The 24144-nt window shown below is 34.3% G+C and overlaps 1 protein-coding gene across 1 annotated transcript in view; it reads left to right on the forward strand.

Moving 5' to 3' along the window:
- Window positions 1-24144, forward strand: part of LOC128559024 (2-oxoadipate dehydrogenase complex component E1-like) — an 82318-nt gene that overhangs the window by 18373 nt on the left and 39801 nt on the right. Inside the window, exons 7-12 of the mRNA XM_053549880.1 lie at window positions 2451-2590; window positions 3913-4069; window positions 5071-5273; window positions 10575-10820; window positions 11135-11198; window positions 12141-12226. Of these exons, the coding sequence (XP_053405855.1) occupies window positions 2451-2590; window positions 3913-4069; window positions 5071-5273; window positions 10575-10820; window positions 11135-11198; window positions 12141-12226 (896 nt within the window). The remainder of the gene's footprint in view (window positions 1-2450; window positions 2591-3912; window positions 4070-5070; window positions 5274-10574; window positions 10821-11134; window positions 11199-12140; window positions 12227-24144) is intronic.

The following is a 24144-nucleotide window of genomic DNA, read 5'->3' on the forward strand; positions in this document are numbered from 1 at the left end:
ACAAGATCTTCATGAAAATTGGTCAGAACGTTCACCTTGATGATATCTAGGTCAAATTCGAAACTGGGTCACGTGCCTTCAAAAACTAGGTCAGTAGGTCAAATAATAGAAAAACCTTGTGACCTCTCTAAAGGCCATATTTTTCGTGGGATCTGTATGAAAGTTGGTCTGAATGTTCATCTTGATGATATCTAGGTCAAGTTCGAAACTGGGTCACGTGCGGTCAAAAACTAGGTCAGTAGGTCTAAAAATAGAAAAACCTTGTGACCTTTTTAGAGGCCATATATTTCACAAGATCTTCATGAAAATTGGTCAGAACGTTCATCTTGATGATATCTAGGTCAAGTTCGAAACTGGGTCACGTGCCATCAAAAACTAGGTCAGTAGGTCAAATAATAGGAAAACCTTGTGACCTCTTTAAAGGCCATATTTTTCATGGGATCTGTATGAAAGTTGGTCTGAATGTTCATCTTGATGATATCTAGGTCAAGTTTGAAACTGGGTCATGTGCGGTCCAAAACTAGGTCAGTAGGTCTAAAAATAGAAAAACCTTGCGACCTCTCTAGAGGCCATATATTTCATGAAATCTTCATAAAAATTGGTCAGAATGTTCACCTTGATGATATCTAGGTCAGGTTTGAAAGTGGGTCACATGCCCTCAAAAACTAGGTCAGTAGGTCAAATAATAGAAAAACCTTATGACCTCTCTAGAGGCCATATTTTCCATGGGATCTGTATGAAAGTTGGTCTGAATGTTTATCTTGATGATATCTAGGTCAAGTTCGAAACTGGGTCACTTGCCATCAAAAACTAGGTCAGTAGGTCAAATAATAGAAAAACCTTGTGACCTCTCTAAAGGCCATATTTTTCAATGGATCTTCATGAAAATTGGTCTGAATGTTCATCTTGATGCTATCTAGGTCAAGTTCGAAACAGGGTCATGTGCGGTCAAAAACTAGGTCAGTAGGTCTAAAAATAGAAAAACCTTGTGACCTCTCTAGAGGCCATACTTGTGAATGGATCTGCATAAAAATTGGTCAGAATGTTCATCTTGATGATATCTAGGTCAAGTTCGAAAGTGGGTCACGTGTCATCAAAAACTAGGTCAGTAGGTCAAATAATGAAAGAACGTTGTGACCTCTCTAGAGGCCATATTTTTCATGGGATCTGTATGAAAGTTGGTCTGAATGTTTATCTTGATGATATCTAGGTCAAGTTTGAAACTGGGTCAACTGCGATCAAAAACTAGGTCAGTAGGTCTTGAAATAGAAAAACCTTGTGACCTCTCTAGAGGCCATACCCTTGAATGGATCTTCATGAAAATTGGTCAGAATGTTCACCTTGATGATATCTAGTTCAAGTTTGAAACTGGGTCACGTGCCTTAAAAAACTAGGTCAATAGGTCAAATAATAGAAAAACCTTGTGACCTCTCTAGAGACCATATTTTTCAATGGATCTTCATGAAAATTGGTCAGAATTTTTATCTTGATAATATCTAGGTCAAGTTCAAAACTGGGTCACATGAGCTCAAAAACTAGGTCACTATGTCAAATAATAGAAAAAACGACGTCATACTCAAAACTGGATCATGTGGGAAGAGGTGAGCGATTCAGGACCATCATGGTCCTCTTGTTTAACCTAGAATTCCAGGCTAAAATTTTGCATGTAAGCATGTTTCTCAGAAACTACTTGGTCCACTGCTTTTAAGCTTCACTCATGTCTTTAGCATCATAAGATGACCTCCCAAGACAAGTTACACAGCTCATACTTTTATTTTGTCAAAATTACGTCCCTTTTTAATTTAGAATTTCAGGGTAAAGTTTTGTATAAATAGGTTTCTCAAAAACTACCAGGCTAAATGCTTTCTCACTTCATACATGTCTTTGGCATCATGAGATGACCCCAAGTGGCAAATTACTTTACTCTAGCTTACGTTATCACAAAATTATGCCCCATTTTCAGCTTAAAATGTTTTGGTAAAGTTTTTGTACGAAACCTAGTACAGGCATTAAGTGGAGAGATACAAAAAGTCAAGCCCAGCTTTTGTTGTGTATATATATATATATATATATATATATATATATATATATATATATAAGCTTTTTATTATTTTCCACATATATTTACACCAAGTCTTGTAGATGATGGAAAGGGACAAACTCTGAATTATTGAATAGAGAATGGGTGCTATCTTAACAGACACAAAAACTATAATATACCTAACTTGACTAGAAACTTACTCTTGGTTCAACAAGGTTATGAGAACAGTTTGTCCATGGAAGTGGCAACTCCTCCAACAAAAAGTATTTGATTCTGTGAAGCTCTCTCTGATAATTTCTTCTGCTTTCCAGAAGTAAAGTGCCATATAAATGCTTTGTTATCCGCTATGTTTAAAGCTGGTAGTGCTCTTTGTGTTTTGTTTCATTGTTACATTTTGATCAATGTTTAGGGTTTAATGTACGAATTAGTGGTCAGGATGTTGGAAGGGGTACCTTCAGTCACAGACATGCCATGCTGGTGGACCAAGTTACAGATGAAATATATGTACCTCTTAATCACATGTCGCTAGATGGACAAGGTTATCTTGAGGTAAGTGCCTTTTGCATACTACATGTAGTTGTGGTTGGGTACCTTAAAGGGGAATATTCAACATTTGACAATGTATATATTTAGAAAGAATTTAATGAAAACTATAAAATGGCAAAAAAATTATGAAAATCGGACAACAAACAGAAAAGATACGGCAATCTAAATATTATCAATTAATTAAACGGCAGCCATTTTGGGCACAGTGACATCATCGTCCTTTCCTTATGTGGGCATTACCAAATATAGAATTTATGGCAAAATCATGTTAAATACAATTAAAAATATTGCTTAGATTTAAGATATACATTTTTAAACACATGCTAAGGTTCAAATCATATTATGGCCCACATAATATGTTTCTTTTAGTTATTATTCACAGATTTTCCATATATGATAATGCCCATATAATGAAAGAATGATGATGTCACTGTGCCCAAAATTGCTGCCATTTGAGTACATAGATGCTATTCAAACGGCTATATCTTTTTTGTTTGTAGTCCGATTTTGATACTTTTTTCGTAAGTGTTTATGTTTTACCTAGTTCTTTCTAATAAGAAATGTTGCCAAATGTTGCATATTCCCCTTTAAGTTTCAGTACAAGTTTCAGAGGAAATATGTTCTTCTTAACCACACATCTCTAGATTGACAAGGTTATTTTAAGGTAAGTCACTTTAGCATATACACATTTGTAAAATGTATAATATGTATAGTGTACTGTAACATCATTAAAATTTATGGGAGACTCTTTTTTTGTGGATTTTCTAGTTGTTTCAAGCCATTCAGCTTAATATCAATGAATAAAGACAGTTCCTTTTTCTCTAATCTGTGAAATCAGTAAGTTTAAGCTCCTCGTAAACTGTGAAATTTTTTTGCCAATGAATTAAATGATTTCACAGTGTATAATTGGGCCGTGCCATGAGAAAACCAACATAGTGCGTTTGAGACCAGCATGGATCCTGACCAGCCTGCACATCTGCGCAGTCTGGTCAGGACCCATGCTGTTCGCTTTCAAAGCCTATTGCAATTAGAGAAACTATTAGCGAACAGCATGGATCCTGACCAGACTGGTCTGGATCCATGCTGGTCGCAAAGCCACTATGTTGGTTTTCTCATGGCGTGGCTCATGTATTCTTGTGAGTCATAATCCTTTATTTTCTAATGTAATTTATTCAGATGTATTTTGAATCCATACAGTGCAGATAGGTGTAAATGAAGGAAGGAGTTTTTGAATTTTATCCCAAGAAATGAAATTCTTTTTACTGTTGTGTTTCAATTATAATGTTTCTGTTTTGTTCAATTGAAAAATTTAAATTAACATTCAGGTAGCAAACAGTGCCCTGTCAGAAGAGGCTGTTTTGGGATTTGAGTATGGAATGAGCATTGACAATCCACGTTCTCTTGTCATCTGGGAGGCGCAATTTGGGGATTTCTTCAATGGGGCCCAGCCTATCATAGATACATATGTCACAAGTGGAGAAAGTAAGATGTTTATAAACAGGTGCTGTTAAAAAAACCTGGTTATTAGATTGGCAAATGTCATTGGGTGGGCGGCATCAGACTAGTTTTCACTCAATAACTCAAGATAGGAGTGCATTATAGTGTCACTAGGTTGAAGATCACTGTTTTTAAAGGTAGAAAACATAGTTAATAACTAATGACTTGAGCCAGGAATGACATATGGCAATGAAACATCTATGCTTGTTGTATCTGTACTTCTGAATAGCATGATTGGATGCTGTCAAATATGTATAATAGAACATGATTATTTCTTTAACAGAACTTGATGGCTGAAAACCTAGTTTTCATGATATTTCTATGTTCCTAGTTATTCTTTAAAATTATTGTTGTAAGATTGGGGAATGGCATAAGGGTTGGTGGCATTAAACTGGGTTTGCAGTCAGGAGCTTTAGTTTAAATTTATATCATTACCAAACTTGGCATATAGTAAACTTATGTGGATACCTTTATTGAGATTGTATTTGAGGCCGCTGGAGGTGGTTCAAGGTTGCTGTCACTCTTTATATTTTGATTTGATAATTGAAATGAAACTTTGCTTAAAGTTAGATAATAGAAAAACAAGGGTTGGGATTTAATTTAGGCTGGAAATGTCACAACACATGGTCAAGGAAGTTAAAGCAGTTTATAATTTGAAAACAACAAAACACTCAAGACTCTATAAATACATTTTACATGATAAAATTTAATTAAGTAGGACTTTAATGGAATTCAACAGGTGACTGCAGAAATATGTATCAACCTAATGTTACATGTAAGGTAAAAAAAAATTAAGTAACTTGTTATATTCTGAATGCTTATCCAGTTTCTTTGCTATCTATATTTGTTACAGCTTGTATAACTACAGCTGAGCATTCTTAAATCAAACATTACTCCAATCTTATGGCAAAGAACAAATCATAAATCGTGAGTTTTGTTGCATAATGATAATGAACTTATACTGGTAATTAATAATGTTTCTTCAGATAAATGGTTACTTCAGACAGGCCTTGTAATGTTATTACCCCATGGTATGGACGGTGCGGGCCCAGAACATTCCTCGTGTCGCATTGAGAGGTTTCTACAAGGTTGTGACAGCAGTGAAACGTCTGTGGATGGAGACGATATAAATATTCAGATCCTGAACCCCACCACACCAGCTCAGTATTTCCATCTCCTCAGGAGACAGGTGAGTCTGCTTAGTATATTATGGCTGTATTGTCATGTTGGCCAGACTGTCGGTCTGTTAGTAGACAATTTGGTTGCTGAGCAATAACTAGGAGCACATAAGCTAACATTGATATCATCATGGATTTTTAAGCAACTTGTCTGCAGTATCATAACACCACAGCTTCTATTTGTTGCGGGCCTATTTTTAGCTCACCTGTCACAAAGTGACAAGGTGAGCTTTTGTGGTCGCGCAGTGTCCGTCGTCCGTGCGTAAACTTTTCCTTGTGACATCTCTAGAGGTCACATTTTTCATGGGATCTTTATGAAAATGGGTCAGAATGTTCATCTTGGTAAATTCTAGGCCAAGTTCGAAACTGGGTCAGTAGGTCTAAAAATAGAAAAACCTTGTGACCTCTCTAGAGGCCATAATTTTCAATGGATCTTCATGAAAATTGGTCAGAATGTTCACCTTGATGATATCTAGGTCAAGTTCGAAACTGGGTCACGTGCCTTCAAAAACTAGGTCAGTAGGTCTAAAAATAGAAAAACCTTATGACCTCTCTAGAGGCCATATATTTCACAAGATCTTCATGAAAGTTGGTCAGAACGTTCACCTTGATGATATCTAGGTCAAGTTCGAAACTGGATGTGGTCAAAAACTAGGTCAGTAGGTCAAATAATAGAAAGACCTTGTGACCTCTCTAAAGGCCATATTTTTCATGGGATCTGTATGAAAGTTGGTCTGAATGTTCATCTTGATGATATCTAGGTCAAGTTCGAAACTGGGTCACGTGCGGTCAAAAACTAGGTCAGTAGGTCTAAAAATAGAAAAACCTTGTGACCTTTCTAGAGGCCATATATTTCACAAGATCTTCATGAAAATTAGTCAGAACGTTCACCTTGATGATATCTAGGTCAAGTTCGAAACTGGGTCACGTGCCATCAAAAACTAGGTCAGTAGGTCAAATAATAGAAAAACCTTGTGACCTCTCTGAAGGCCATATTTTTCATGGGATCTGTATGAAAGTTGGTCTGAATGTTCATCTTGATGATATCTAGGTCAAATTCGAAACTGGGTCACGTGCCATCAAAAACTAGGTCAGTAGGTCAAATAATAGAAAAACCTTGTGACCTCTCTAGAGGCCATATTTTTCATGGGATCTGTATGAAAGTTGGTCTGAATGTTCATCTTGATGATATCTAGGTCAAGTTTGAAACTGGGTCACGTGCCTTCAAAAACTAGGTCAGTAGGTCAAATAATAGAAAAACCTTGTGACCTCTCTAAAGACCATGTTTTTCAATGGATCTTCATGAAAGTTGGTCTGAATGTTCATCTTGATGATATCTAGGTCAAGTTCGAAACAGGGTCATGTGCGGTCAAAAACTAGGCCAGTAGGTCTAAAAATAGAAAAACCTTGTGACCTCTCTAGAGGCCATACTTGTGAATGGATCTCCATAAAAATTGGTCAGAATGTTCATCTTGATGATATCTAGGTCAAGTTCGAAAGTGGGTCACGTGCCATCAAAAAGTAGGTCAGTAGGTCAAATAATGAAAAAACATTGTGACCTCTCTAGAGGCCATGTTTTTCAATGGATCTGTATGAAAGTTGGTCTGAATGTTTATCTTGATGATGTCTAGGTCAAGTTTGAAACTGGGTCAACTGCGATCAAAAACTAGGTCAGTAGGTCTTGAAATAGAAAAACCTTGTGACCTCTCTAGAGGCCATACCCTTGAATGGATCTTCATGAAAATTGGTCAGAATGTTCACATTGATGATATCTAGGTCAAGTTTGAAACTGGGTCACGTGCCTTAAAAAACTAGGTCAATAGGTCAAATAATAGAAAAACCTTGTGACCTCTCTAGAGACCATATTTTTCAATGGATCTTCATGAAAATTGGTCAGAATTTTTATCTTGATAATATCTAGGTCAAGTTCAAAACTGGGTCACATGAGCTCAGAAACTAGGTCACTATGTCAAATAATAGAAAAAACGACGTCATACTCGAAACTGGATCATGTGGGAAGAGGTGAGCGATTCAGGACCATCATGGTCCTCTTGTTTGATGGATATGGTTGTGTTTGCTGTGCTTCCAGGAAATATACACGTACCTTTTTATTTTCATAGGATGATTGTCTGAGGTCAGTGAATGAACTCTATTGTTTTTGAGATTACTGTGTCAGATGTCAAGATCACAGTGACACTGAGACAGAAAATGGTTTTCAAAACAATAACTAGTGAATGGTTACGGTTACAGCATTTAAACTCCATAGGATGATTTCTTGTGGTTACTAGTTGACCCGTATAGTTTTGGGGTTAAAAGGTCAAGGTCACAGAAAGCGTTTTCTGCTTAATAGCTGCAAAATGCTTTGTCCTAGGATAGTAAAACTTCAGAAAATGATTTCTGTGGTAGATAGATGACCATTATTTTTCAATGTTAATATGTTAAAGGTTAAGGTCATATTGATAGCTTAAGACTATAAATCAATTCTTATCCATAACTAGATCCTAAGACAATTATTGTAAAGTAGATGATCTCTATTATTTTTGAGTCAATGATCTAAGTCACACCAGACTGAAGACTTAGAGTTACTTTTTGCAGGACAACATTGGAGGCATATATGTTTCACAAAAGCTTTTGTTCTTCATGTTTTTTGCATGCTCTTTAAATGTTATTAGTTTTAAAAACTTTTTTTAGAACTGTAAAATGTCTGTGTTCATGTTTGCAGTGTACATGTGTTGGATGACCTTCTGACATGAGTTTTCAAATCAAATCTTATTCTTAGAAAAAACATGGATACCAGAGGGCGTGGACATTTTCCCTATATGTTTGTAGGGAAACCTTTGATTTATTTTGTCACAAACTGATTGCCTGATTTTTAAATAATTTCACCCAAAAGTTTCTTGGGTTATCTTTTACCTAAAAAAAGTTCAAATTTGTTCAATTATCAGAAAACATGGCTGCCAGAGCTAAACATAGAAAATATTCAAACAACATCTCTTCTTGAACCACTTAGTCAGATTTTTAAACAGTTGAACAGAAGTTTTCTTTCTGTGACCATCTACCAAGAATATTCAGGTTATTTTCATTTGTAAAGAATTGGCCACTTGTGATGAAAATAAAACAATCTTCTTCTAAACCACCAGTGGAATATTGAAATATTTTCATAGAAATGTTCTTTCGGTGACCCTTTGCTAAACTTTTAAAAGTCATCTTTATTTGTAAAAAAATGGCTTCTGGATAGGTGATGCTAGGTTTTCCTATATGGCTTTTTGGAAAACCTTAGAAATATTCTTGTGAATATACAGGCCAGTTCTCAAAGTAATTTGAAATAAATATTTCTTGAATGACTCTGTTGAAATTGTTACATATTTAAGCTGTGATACTTGTGTGAGCAGCCATCATAATGACCCACTTGTTAACATTTAAACTTGAACAATATATTTATTACTTTTCACAAATATTTCTTTACATTAAATAAATTGCATACAATTTCAATATGTTTTAGTCAGTTTAGGAAGTTTTCTTTTTATTTAAGATTACTCGAAATAAAGATAAACACGTGTAACATTCTCAATAATTATTATTGATCTAATAATGATAACATATTTATTTCATATAATATAGAAGATGATTGGAAATAGAAGATGATTTGTATTTCACATAATATAAAGAAAAAGGTTGGCATATATAATGGCCGCTCGAGAATGTCAGTCGATAGTGGTTAAAGCTCCTACCGACGGATAGGTTCCATCGACCGAAAGGAGACCGGGCGCCTCCGGCAAATCAACACCATTAAGAAAAAATCTTTAAAATGTAATGCAATGCAAGGGCTTGAAGCAACTCAAGCCAACTGATACCATTGTGGTTAATGGCAACCAAGACACACCAGCGCCTTACCAGAAGAGTCCAACCAATTGTGTAATTGCAGGCCTCTCCTCTCTACGGGATGTAATGGAGACCACTACCAACATAAAGAAGAAAGGAACAACAATCACACAACCGGATCAGTGGTGCCAGTATGGTAATATGCGCTATACCGATGCCTTATGCAAAACAGCAAAGCTAGCTAGGTCTTACCAAGTACTATAAGGGCCAGACCTAGTGACCCGAAGCAACACGAGTCAATTACGATTAAAGTGATAAACGGCATCATATACAATTAACAGTCAGCGAAGCAAGTAACTGATACTGAACGCAAAACAGCAACGCAAAGCAGCAAATGCAACTGACTATAAGCAACTCCAGTCAACCACCGCCAGAGTGAACCACTGTAACATGCAAACCAAATGCATTGCAATTGACGTAATTCTCCGACCATAGACACCCATCTCCCGCCGGGAAAGTAACTGAATACCAACGGCGAAAGAAAGGAAGTCCATAATCGGATAATTAACAAATGTCGCCAAACAGAAATGATGTAAAACGGTATAAAAAGTTAATTTGTAATAACCGACGCCCGATCACCCTCCGGCCGACAGAATTCGAGCGACAGATTAAGAGAAGTAGCCACAACATTTTTAAAGTGTTAAAATGATATAATAATATAAATCTTATCATATATGGTGAGGCTGGAAGAGTCAAACTGAGATTCACACTGTATACAGTCCTGTTATGACACCGCGAACAAAATATTCAAAATCGAACTGACACAACATCTTGATGTAATAAGAGTTTACAACACATAGTGATATCTCCGTACACTGATATCTCCGATACCAATATTCTCAAATGTTACCTTATGTTCATAACACCTAAATTAAAACACTAAGTGTTCGTTTAATTGCACAAATCCTCTATAGCAGTTGTGTCATGGTAAATGTCATGGTAACAGGGTTAGGATCACACTTCCATCCAGCCTCAGTACACCAAAGTCCTCAGATATCAAAAGAAAATTTTGATAACCTGAAAAATATACTGGAAGCAGCAATTCTGATACAATAAAAGTATTCCTCTTATTACACACACATATATATACATAGAACAGTTGAATATGTACATGTACAGTTATTAGGCATTTTGAAAATGTGAAGGGGTGTGGCGGGTGGGAAGATTTTCAACTTGTATTGTCGTAAGTAACAACTGAACTGAGAAAGTTGCACGTGATTTTGACCGTTAAATAGTGGCGTGGTAGATTACTGTTGCCCGGTTCAATAAACGCAAGCATGCAGAGTGACCATATAGCGTGGAAACTATATTCATTCAAGTATTACAGATTACCTAGCAACAACGACACGCTTATTTCTCAAAATAAATAAACAAAATTATTTCCATTTAAATAATTTCTATTATTGATAAAATTTATCATAAATCTGCAGATGATACGTAATTACCGAAAGCCAGTTATTGTTATTGCACCAAAGACATTACTACGTTTGCCAGCAGCTACTTCTAGTCTCTCTGAAATGGCTCCAGGAACTACTTTCCAACCTGTACTTGGGGATCTCAAGGTCAAAGGTGAAAAAGTCAATAAGGTTGTCTTCTGCTCAGGCAAACATTACTACGCCATTCAGAAAGAGAGAGATACAAGAAACATAGATGATATGGCTATAATTAGACTTGAGGTATGTACAAGCTTATAGTTTAAGTTTATTGTAATTTAAAACTTTGGAGGAGACCCATGTTTAGTATTCAAGTTCTGTTATTATATATATATGTACTTTATTACAAAGCAAGCACAGCCTACAATGTTAGTGATTTCTCTAAAAAAAATGTGATTTTTGCAAAGATCTTGGTTGGAAATTGATGTCATTAAATAGATCTGTATAAAAGATCGTGGAAAAGAAGAATGCCATTAGGGAATGCAAATACAGTTGTATTTTTTTCTGAAATACAAATTCAGTAGACTTTGCATAGTTTATAATTAATTCTATTCCAGAGTCTTTGTCCATTCCCAGCGGCTGAGTTGCAAAGAGAATTGAGCAAATATTCAAATGCCAAAGGTATAACTTTCACCAAATTTTTCCAATTTAAATTTGAAAGAAAGATGAAAATGGATGTCTTGTTAACTGACTAAATTATGCAATTAGAAAGCTGTCATGCGGGACTTGGTTTCCTACCATTGTTCATTTATGAATGAGATAGTTTTTTCTCATTACCTTAAGTGGTGACACATTTAGTGAACATGTATTACATAGTGACATTACCGGTATTTTAAAAGTGTAATCACCCAATCCACATCTTTGACATAGCATTTGAAAAAACATTAGAACTGTCATCAGAAGACTTGCCCTTGTCAGCATTAGTAAAAGCACCACTGAAGTCATTTGATATGTATGCAAATTCAGCCCACCATTGTCAAATATTGTTGAAATTGTAAATTAATACTGGAGCGTATTAGAGCTATCTTAATGGCACGGTGTCAGAGAATAGGTAAAATATATACCTATTGTAGCATATAAAAGGCTGGTGGTCACTCTTGGAGGTCAAAGATCAGATAGTTTAAATTTGTTGTAGCTCCATGTTTTCTTAACCAATAGAAGGATTTTCATAAAACAAGCATCATTTCTTAACCTCATCAAGGTGACATGTAATGTATAATGTGCACAACTCAGGTAATTAGGTCTAAGGTCAAGGCCACACTTAAAGGTCAAATATCAAATAGCGTACATTTTTGTCCATAGCTTCATAAAATTAGCATCAATTGCTAATCTCAAGATGACATGCAAAGTGCACAGCCCAGGTCACACTTGAAAGTCAAGGGTCATAATCACAACATCTTACTTTCCCTGTATCAATGCTGAGACGGAATCTATGACTCCCCTGTTCTGATAACTATTTGTTTTTTTTTTCTGTGAAGAAGGCTGAAAGTTAAAACATGTTAGAAAAGAAATCTAGTAACAGTATTTGAATGTTTAAGTTGTTCTCAGCTGTATATTTTTCAGAATATATCTGGGCACAGGAGGAACATAGAAATATGGGTGCATGGTCTTTCGTTTCCCCAAGATTTGAAAATCTTGTCGGATGTAAGGTACAGTCAAAACTTTATGATTTGCTGCAGAAATATATGATATCTAGTAAATTTATAACTGAAAGGTATTAATGAAAATCACTTGGAATTCGCAACTCATAGAAACGATATGCAGAACACATGTTTCAACTTAGCGGACCAAAGGTCACGGTAAATACTTTAAACCTTGAACAGTTGAAACTCAGTATCTCAAACTCGCTTCTCTCAAAATTCCAGCTATCTGGAAGACAGGTCCTGCCCCAAAAAACGTGCACATGATATCAAGTCGAATTTCAGTATCGCCAGGTAAAATGCTTGATCCTTTGGAATTCAAGATACCGAATTTCAACTGTATTTCATTTCTAAATGCCTTGCAAGTATTCATGAATCTTGGCAAGGTCTTAAAACACCGTTTCAGTTGTGAAGGCCCGATTTCCTGGTCACAGTGCAGTCAAACCTTTGGGACTTGAGTTTATGTTTGAAAAATCTCTTTTAAACCACTTGAAGAGAATCTAAGAATTAATTAAAAGTTCCACACATCAAGACAATGTGCACAACTAACATGCTGAACTAAAGGTCAAATGATTGGGTCTTTGAGTTTATGTCTTGCACATTGTGATTTTTCACGTACCTTAATCATTAAAATAATCCATGGAACATATCTTTTCTTAGGCCTAAATCCATTAGATGATAAATAAATATTCCAAGGGGAATTTTGTTTGTTATTTCCTGCAGGAGATGTATATCGAAGTTGATCCCATCTGTCTAAGTTACGCAATATTTGCCCACACAATATCTTAAATGGCTAATGAAATACAATGCCACTTACTGTATGAAAGATAGTGCAAGAACCATAACTCCATTGTGAAAGGTTTTCAATTTATCTTTCCTTCTGTAAAGAAATCACTACTGGTACAATTCAAGCTCCTGAATGTATATATAGATACATGTAGGTATGAGTTGAAGTTACAAATGCATAACTTTTGATTACCTATTGATCTCCCATTTGTGGCTGGGGATATGGCTTTCTCTTGTTCAGGTCAATTTTAATCATTTATAGAAGGCATGCCTTTTACTGTAAAAAACCACAAAAGCAAGTTTCATAATGGATTAAAACTGCAAAAAGAAACAATACTAGAAGAGTTTTGTATTTTATTGACGTCCACATACAATGACAATAACCTTAAGGTATTTAAAACTGTTGCAAAATATAATTACAGTAAACTTAAGATGTTTACAGCCATGTCCACATTCATTTATAATAGCTTTAGCTATTGAAAGCTTTTTCCAAACACATTTTAAATACACTTTAACTGTTTAAAGCTGATTTTCATATACTACAGTTTTAGCTATTGAAGGTTTTACCACATACATTTATAATAAACTCTATTTAAAGCTGTTTCCACATACAGTTACAAAAATCTTTAATACAAAGGACAAAATTATATATATCGGTAAGTACTAAGAACAGAAAAAAACACAAATTAGTGTAATTGAAATTAATTTCTTTAATGAAAGATCATTATCTAATTTAATTATAAAGAACTTGGCTGGTATTTGATCCTTAGATTGGCAGGTTATGATTCTAATGCATGTCAAAATAACAGTCACGGCTAATTGGTAAACCATGGAATCACAGAATTTTCACCTAGGCACAAATTTATAATAAACTAATATCTACTTGTTCATGTTGTGTGGTTTTTGGAAGTAAAATTGTATTGAAATAAGTCATTTTTTTTGAAAATACAGAAAATAGAAGGAAGTAATTGGGATCGAGAAAATCTTCCAATTTTCTGAAGTTTCCGGGTTTTGAAGGTCCGGTATTCAGAAGGTCCACTGTATTTAAAGCTGTTTCAACTAACAATGACAATAAACTCTATTTAAAACTGTTTCCACACACATTTACAATAAACTTCAGCTGTACTATTATATTTACTAGGTACATGTATAAACTTCAGCTGTTTCCGCATACTATTATATTTACAAGGTATAAACTTCAGCTGTTTCCGCATACTATTATTTTTACTAGGTATAAACTTCAGCTGTTTCCGCATACTATTATCTTTACTAGGTATAAACTTCAGCTGTTTCTGCATACTATTATCTTTACTAGGTATAAACTTCAGCTGTTTCCGCATACTATTATCTTTACTAGGTATAAACTTCAGCTGTTTCTGCATACTATTATGTTTACTAGGTATAAACTTCAGCTGTTTCCGCATACTATTATATTTACAAGGTATAAACTTCAGCTGTTTCCGCATACTATTAGTGTTACAAGGATTTAAACTTCAGCTGTTTCTGCATACTATTATGTTTACTAGGTATAAACTTCAGCTGTTTCCGCATACTGTTATATTTACAAGGTATAAACTTCAGCTGTTTCCGCATACTGTTATATTTACTAGGTATAAACTTCAGCTGTTTCCGCATACTATTATATTTACTACGTATAAACTTCAGCTGTTTCGGCATACTATTATATTTACTAGGTATAAACTTCAGCTGTTTAAAGCAGTTTCCAAACACATTTACTATAAACTTTAGTTGTTTAATGCTGTTTCCATGCACATTTACTATAAATTCTAAGTGTTTAGAGCTGTTTCCACACAGAATGACAATAAACTTAAGCTGTTTATAGCTGTCACCTGACATAGTACTCCCAAGTAAAAGTTAACACATAATTAGATTGTTAGTAGACATATAGAAAGCCTATGGAAGGCCTGTGCCATGCTAATTGTCAAATGCCAAATATTCAATGCTCAGTGCCAATTGGTTATTGCTACATGCTAAATACCAAATGCTTAATGCCATATACTTAATGCTGAATGCTAAATGTCAATAAGCTAATACTTATTGCTAAATGATAAATGCTACCCATCAAATTCTTTAACTTTATAAATTAATGATTAATAATCTTATTCTAATGAATGTAACTTTTAATTATTTAAGGCATATAATATTCTACAAGTCTGACTCGAAACATTAACCTGTTAACATTGAACTGAAACTATTTACTCTTATGTTTCGGAAAAAAGCTTTTAATAGAGACAAAGTTATGTAACAAAGGCCAATGACTATTTAAGGAGGTAGGTTACCTTGTTACCAGGATAATTTCAAATTAGTTGAACTGCAGCAATTATTTGTATTTCGTGTAATTTTATGTTTTAACTGCTACAATCACAATCTCAGTTTCATTTATCTCTGTCTCTTCAAGTACAATTTTTATCCAGGTTTGAAGTACATGACCCTCTAAAGGTATTTTAATTGAAAGAAGAAGGAAAACATGGATATTTAACACTTTTCAGTGTATTTTAGTTTCGTTGGTATCCGTAGAAGTCTGCATAATTGATCATTTTACTAGTTAAGTGCTTAAGCTTTCAAATATAGGCTTAAAATGTATATAGGTCGCAGGGCTCGTGTTTCCATGGTAATGCATTTTCTGTCATTTTAAACAGCCATGTATTAAAACGTTTTTTTTCGACGGCTTCAGTGCCATTGTTAATGACCACCATGGATTAGTTTTATTAGCAAAATACCAAGCACTTTACATTGTGCCCTATTTTGCTTAAAGTTTAAGGTAACCATGGCAACAGAGATGTTTAGAATGGTCTATATCTTGCTTTATATTGTAATTTCTTGTAAAAAAAATTAAATAAAATTATCTTTCTTGTTAATGTAGCTTTAAAACATCTTATTTTTAACGTAAGTAATATTTTCATGTTATCACATGTTTGACGTCGCTGGAGTGTAATAAAGCTATTAAATAAAAATGATAATACACTAGTGTCATAAAGCTTTGACTTCGACGTCATTTATAGTATAGGCGACGTCGGTCAAATTGTCTTGTTTATAGTAAAAGAAAGTCGATTTTTTGATGTTTCGACAAGAAAGGCTTATGTGATAAAAAGAATATTACATTTGTGACTTTCCACATTGAATTTATTAAACTCGTTGAATAAAATTGATAAAATGCACGGCAGAGCCTCGCATTTTATCATTTTATTCAACTTGTTTAATAAATTCAATATGAAAAGACACTCATGTAATATCCTCTATTTATTTGCATTTATTTAAACAAATTTCACAGCTTAAAGTATGTACAGCAGTACCACCCGTCCCTAGATTTGCCACTATAATGCCACCCTTTTCAATGGTGGAGTATTTAGACAATTTTCCACCAAAATGCCACCTAAAATGACACCAAAATGGTGAAAAAATGAACAGGACAGTGGCAAACCTGTTTTACACTAAATTCCACTTGTGTACACCTTTAGGTGGCAATAAGTGGAGTATTTAGACAGTTTTACACCAATATGCCACCATTATGGTGGAAAATTTGTTTGCCACTTAATTCCACCAATAGCCACCTTCATGGTGGCAGTAAGTGGAGTATTTAGACAAATTACCACTAAAATGCCACCATTATGGTGTAAAAATATTTTCCACTAAACGCCACTTACTTCCACCTAACGCCACCTAACAGGTGGCAGTAAGCAGACAAAATTTCACCAAAATGCCACTATGGTGGCAGTCCTATTTTCCACTAAATGCCACCAAATAGCTGGCAATATTAGGAAAATACATCGCAACTAGTGGAAATCGGCTGCACCTGCTGAATCTGAAAAAACTCAGTAGTAAGCAAAAATCAAATTATATTATTATATTTTTTATTTTTATGAAAAATCAATGACTCTTCACAAGAAATCACAAAAGATCTGAACACGAGGATCAGGATGTTGTCAATACAGTCTTATTTTTTCATATTCCAGGATGGCTTAAGTAGATGGCGAATGACTCTCCAAATTTCACTCCTTTGGATGTAAGGCCATTTTTCCAGCACACAATCTGTAATAGCAAACCATACAATGTCATCTATTAATAAATATATTTTTCTAACATTCTGAATAATTTTGCAGAAAATTGTAAATTTCCTCTAGAAAATATATGAAATCGAAAGACTAAACTGTAACTCACTGACATAACAAAGAACTCTACAAACTTAATCTATGCCAAAAACTGTGAAATCATTTAAATTCGCTGGCATCAAATTTCAAGCAAACGTAAAAAGGACTGTTTCGCGCGGGCTTTAATTCGCACATTTTCAATTTATAAATGAAAAAATAAATAACAGCGCGGTCTTAAATTCACTCATCGGTTCTAGCCCGAAATACACGAAAATTCGTTCTAAGCAAATAAAAATGATTTCACAGTAATGTGCAACATATTTATTATAACTTTGAGAAGTTTCATCAAAATCTACATTGTAGAAAAAATTCTATTCTCTCAAACAGTTACATTGTTTTGTGGAAATATATGCATCTTGAATCAATAACAAGAACTTGAGAATTAATGAAAGATGTGGAAGCACAATTGCTCTAAGGTGATTTACACTTGTGTCAAATTTCATGAATATTTATCAATGGATTACTTGTTATGTAGGAATTTATGGATTGAAAAACAATTAAAGGGCAATAACTTTGGTTACTGAAGTGATCCTGATGGAAATTGCACATGCACATGTCCTGTAGTGATCTACATTTTTGTAAAGTTTCATGAAGATCCATCAATAGATGCAGGAAAAATCCCTATTTTTAACCAAGTCAAGGGGAAACTCTTCTTTTATTAGGTAAATAATTGAGCAGTGTTAAGCAGTGTTAATGAGCTTATAATAATTACATGAGGTTTAGTGATTCTATAGACATAGCTATAAAAATATTATTCCAATTACAAGCATTTTCAGTTAATCCGACGGACAGATAAAAAAGAAAGGACAACACCAAAAATAATATCCCTCCGCCTTTGGCAAAAGGTAGTAATAGCACTTGGGTTTTTCATCACATTTATAATTAATATTTATCATACAATATGCCAGGAATTTCTATTAATTGGTGTATTTCTTTAAAAAATAAGGGTTATTTAAACATTAGCTTTTATAAAAACATATAATATTTACCTGATTCAAAATTATCTTGATATGTTTCTTTTATGCAGTAATAAGCTGTGTGCTGCTCAGGTATTTACAGTCAGGCACAAAGTTGCACTTTTTTCACAGAAGGTACCTGGTATGAACAGTTTAAAGTACATATTGTATCCTAAGTGCTAATCAATAATGTAAATAATTACAAAATGATACAATTTTACAAACAGTGTTATAAACATGATTGAGCTATATTCCAGAAAATATATCTGGGATTTATCCATCTGCCAAACTTCCTAAGACATAGAAGGAGATTTTTTGACTTTAATTCAAAGCAGTTTGGTAAATGTTGTTTCAAATTCAAGTATTTGTTAAGAGTAATTAAGACAATGTTAAAGACAGTAATAATTAAAAAAAAATAAACAGTATAATATTGTTACCTCTCACAATGTGTTTCCAGTTTCTCCCAGGCTGACTCATCAAATGCCAGATTTCAAAATTTGGTATTACTACACAGATAAATTGATTCCACACATACACTTTCTTGGTCAGCTAAAGAAGGTGTCAAATCCTTAAGTTGAAAAGCTATTGTAAAAACATCCTTTTTATAAACACTTCTTTTTTTCAATTAATGAAGAGAATAGGCAAGAACTATTTCTTTGCATCTGACCTGATGTTTGCCTGCATATATAAATCTTAACTGACCCAAATTCCACCTGGGGTTGTTTCTATACATTTGTGTGGGAGCTTGTAACTTGATCTATCATTAATCTTATCTTTATCCAACTTTAACTAATGCAGAAATAATACACTGCAGACACATTTAAAAATGATCTTTTTAGACTCAGCTAGTACAGCCAATTTCCACTAGTTGCCACCTATTTTCCACCCTTTCTGTCTTTCATTGAATATAATGCAAAGCTATAATAAGCAATAAATATTCTGTCTCACGAAAGAACGAAAATTCAAATTTTCTGTATACCATTCTGAATATTATTTTTGTCCAGCTAGAGTCAGCATAGACTTATTCTGATTTTAATGAAACCCTTTGAAGAAGGAGCCTGGGTATACTGTTTTGCAGATGTTGGTCAGTCTGTCGGTCATTTGGTATGTTGACCAATTGGTTTCCGGATGATAACACAAGAATGCTTGGGCCTAAGATCATGAAACTTTATATGTAGGTTGGTCATGACCAGCAGTGACCCATATTGACTTGGAGGCCAGTAGGTCAAAGGTCAAAATGACAGCGACCTGGAACAGTTAAACAGTTTCCAGATGATAACTCTAATACTCTTGAGCCTAGGATCATGAAAGTGAATGGGAAGGTTGAACATAGCTAGCAGGTAACTCCTATAGATTTTTAGTTCAGTAGGTCAAAGGTCAAGGTCACAGTGAGCTGGAACAGTTAAGCTGTTTCCGGATGTTAGTTTGAGAACTCTTTGACCTAGGATCATGAAACTACATAGGGAGGTTGATCATGACCGGCAGAGGACCCCTACTGATTTTGAGGTCAGTCAATGGTCAAAGGTCTAGGTCACATTGACCCAGAACACTAGAACTTTTTTTGCCCAATAACTAAAGAATGCTTTGGTCTAAGATCACATTTCATACAGAAGTCACTTATGACTGGTAAATGGCCCATAATTATTGATTTAAAGGTAGTACATCAAACGTCCAGTGCACAGTGACCAAATGATTTCTGTTTCTTGTACAGTTACTGAACGCATCAAATGGGGGTGGGGAGCATTTTGTGTTCTATGAGCTGTTGTCAATGTGCAGTTTTAGCAAAGTCAGGTTCCGTGTCAATTAGGCCTGAAGTCCATTATACCTTGATTCCAACCTGAGTCCATGTGAAGATTTTTGTACAGGGTAATCCAATGTCTTACAGTTCTCTTTTAAATCAAACATCACAAAAATTTCTAAGTTTTTTTTCCACCTATTCGCCACCAAGAAAATTTGCTAAGTCCCTATTTTCCACTAAACGCCACTCGATTTCCACCATGAAAAAAAACTATGTTCTACTTTCCACCAATTTTACACCTTTCTACCACCATAAAGAAAAACTATGTTCAAATTTACACCTAATGCCACCTAAATGCCACCAAAATAAAGTGGCTTTTGGTGGCAAATTTACCACTTAGGTGAAAAAAGAGCTGAATTACACCAAACGCCAACTAATGCCACCTATTTCCACCAACTGCCACCCTTTTTTCTTGGAAATAAGTGGCAAAGAGTGGCATTAAGTGGCAAATCTAGGGACGGGCATGCACTCATCTGACATTTTTTATGGAAAAATCGTTTTGCATGCTGCTATTAGCCTCATGAATATTGTTGAAATGCAAATAAAAATGATGTGGTATTCCTTAAATAGACCAGTGTCAACACTTTTGAATTTTACATTTAGATGTATTGGTCATGGGCTTCGTTTCCATGGTAACATCAAATTATTATCGGAAACTGAAAAATATGTATTACAAATCAAACTGTCCGATTTTTATTTGAAAATGGCCATAATACCATAAGTAACCTTTCATCCAACTATATTCCCAATAACATCAGTTACCTTCATCAGTTTTCTTACATTCCGCATAACATTTAAATATAACTACATAAAAGAAGCAAAATATTGATAATTATTCAGAGCGAAAGACTCATAAATAATATTTAAGCAAATACGGTAATGGTTGTTTAAAAATAGTTAAACTTAAGAAAATGCACAGGATTACCTACTTTCACAATAAAAGTTATTAATTTTGGGCGGTAACTGACACATAACGTCAGTGACTTCATTTTAAGTCAACAATGTTTTGAAGCGTTTCTGCAGCAATTTATTCATTATTTCTGCATTTAAAATAGTAAACCATAAAACATCAGATCAGAGACAGGTTCATGATAATTGTTCAGAAGAATATATATACAAACACATTTAGTTTGTCGTAAACGTTGCCGTAAATCATCACGTTAGCTTCCAGTTGGGCATGCGCACATACAAATATTAAGATAATCCACCTCCTTAGAAGATGCATTCATACACCTATATATTGAAAATGTTACATAATTGAAAATGACAATGTGTATAACATGTGACATGCATAATTTTTATAAATAAATCCTAAACACCATGTTGAATATAAGAAAATTTAATTTAATTGTTGATATTTTTAATAAAATTGAGAAATAGATTTAAGTTTGCATGCTTTGATGGCAAATAAAATATGGTTTTAAGTTCAGATGCGTAGTAACCTAATCACAAAACCAAATGCCTGAGTGATTAATTACGACGCATCTGAATGAAAAAAAAAGAGTGTTTATTTGCCAACAAAGCATGCAAAACTCAAATCTGTTTCCATTCTTACATGTTCATATTACACCAGGAAGGGATACTAATCTGAAATTCTTTTTTAGTTATATATGGACACAGTTAACTGGAATAGCCAAAAGTAGGTGATTTTGCAAAACGTGTTTTAATCAACAAGACAATACACTGTAAAATCCTTCTTCGTTTATATAAAAGAAAATCTTAAAGTGTTAGAATATATATTTATCTATTGTTTTTATTTCAGCTGCATTATGTTGGAAGGGATGTACTAGGATTACCGGCTGTAGGAATTGGACATATCCACAAAATGCAAGCTGATAAACTCATCTCAGAGCTCTTTGGTTGAACACATGTCGATTGTAATTTCTGACATAGCGTCAGACAAGAGGCAAACACTTGTCAGAACTGCCAAATTTGTGGTTTTTGTTAGACTTATATATAAATGCGGTTTGGATGCAAGCAGTGTATGTGTTTGGGAAAGACTTCTTAACAACAGGAATCATGTACATTCAATCAGACTTTAATACAGATACAGCTGCTCCAATAAAGGTGCTTGAAGTATTTGAAATACTGACTTACATAATGTCAGATTTTTTTGGAATTTAATTTTTCATAATTTTTATTTTTTCATGAAAAATTTGATAAAAATCTTGATTTAAGAAGAATTTGCCCAATCTATCTTAAAGGTTAAAGAGTTTAAAATATACAATGCTGCTAAATAGACAAAAACTTTTTATCAGGAGAAGATTTTGTGAGTCAAACGGGGATATTCTAATTTAATAAATTTTATGTAACCTTTTAAAAACAAAATTATTGAAGAAAAAAATCATGTTACTTAAATTTTAAATCCGACATTGATAATTTTGCATGTTAGCGTGTGTTTTGATACTGTGATATTTTATTGACTTTGCTAGTAAGTGCTTATATTTGTAATAAACTGAAAGACTTTATTAACCCTTAGCCTGCTAAATTTCTAAAATGGACTGGTCTTTCATTCAATTTGGGCAATACCATTTATCATTTGAAGGGGTGTTCACTGAAAATTTACTGACTGAATAGCGAACAGTGCAGACCATGATCAGACTGCACGGATGTGCAGGCTGATCTTGGTCTGCACTGGTCGCAAAGGCAGAATCACTTGCCGCCAGCAGGCTAAGGGTTAAAGAGAGACTAAAACCGAAGCATTTGAATTATTTAATCTGTCCTTTATTTTCAGAGCAATAGATTTATCGTTAATTTTGCTTCCCTGTTGGAAAAATATATTTTGTTAGTTAACCTGAGAAGTGCTCAAGATGAGCTTTTATGATCGCCCTGTGTCAGTCATCCATTGTCAGTTGTCTGTCGTCGTCATCAACAATTTCACTGTTAACACTCTATAGGTCACAATTTTGGCCCAATCTAAATGAAACTTGGTCAGAATGTTTATCTCCTTGAAAACTCGAGACAAGTTTGAAACTGGTCATGTGGTATCAAAAACTAGGTCACTAGGTCAAACATATTTGTTATGGGTGTGTTACTCTGGTGAGCAACCTAGGGCCATCATCTTGTTTATATAAAACACTTATTTACATAAAATCTTGGTAATTATCTGTATTATACAATATCAAGATTTCAGCATTTCAAACAAAAGTGCCAGATAGCCTTTAAATGAGCATATAGGATTTAGGCAAGTTTTGGCCCCTCCCAATATCATTATCAAATATGGCATTTTTACTAGAATGTGTATAGTAATGAAAAACTGATGGTGGAAATATGCAAGATTTGTATATATGCTGTTTTATAAATTAGCACCGCTTTATAATGTGGCATACTGCCTGAAATTACGAATATTTTTTTTAATGATATATTACTGAAATTTGTGAAGATTGTATTGTAGCAGTTCCAAGAATAAAAAGTGTTGATGTTAAAGCTGTTCAGGAAAGAACAAGCGTAAAAAAGCATATTACTTTGAACAGAAACTTGAAAATTCCTTAAGAAAATATTTCATATTTGTTGTATGGTATATATACTTGGCGTCATTGAAAAGTTACCACTTAATATATACCTTTTTACTTGTTTATGCAATATTGACCACTTTTTCATGGCCTGTGTGCGGTCTATTACTCATAGACCCTGTCTGATCATGTCTCCTAACCCATTTCATGACTGTCAGGTGAGAACAGCACATACGACGTGCAATTTCACAACATGAAAGTTTGGCATCAACCATGCCAATGGCCTGATGGCGTTGATTGTGCCTTAAACGTGGCATTCTTAGCAAGGATATTCTGGATTTTTTAACGTATTCCTTTTAGTCTGTCGACTAACTTTCAAGTGCGATGAATGATTTGCGATAGAATTTTTGTACGTGTCAACATTGCTGGATAAAGTCATTTTGCACGTGCAGCCCGTACCTCAAATGGAGTTAATCGAATTTGACAAATCTTTACACCAGTGACGTCTCAGTTGCATAAAAAATGTAGTCGTGTTATGCTTTTAACACAGTCCAGTGAGATTTTTAAAATATAGGGGCCATTAGGGTGGTAACGTTTCAGTGATGCTGAGTATACTTTCTACATTAAAAACTGGAAGCTATGCCCTGCTCCAAATATGCAGAAGTTACTAGGAAATGACTGTGATATCATATGTGCACTTTGGTCATGAGATTTGTGACTGTTACACTGTTCAAATTGTCAGCTAAAAATATTGAAATAATATGCA

Source organism: Mercenaria mercenaria, chromosome 1, assembly GCF_021730395.1.
Source record: "Mercenaria mercenaria strain notata chromosome 1, MADL_Memer_1, whole genome shotgun sequence".
Classification (NCBI taxonomy): Eukaryota; Metazoa; Mollusca; class Bivalvia; order Venerida; family Veneridae; genus Mercenaria; species Mercenaria mercenaria.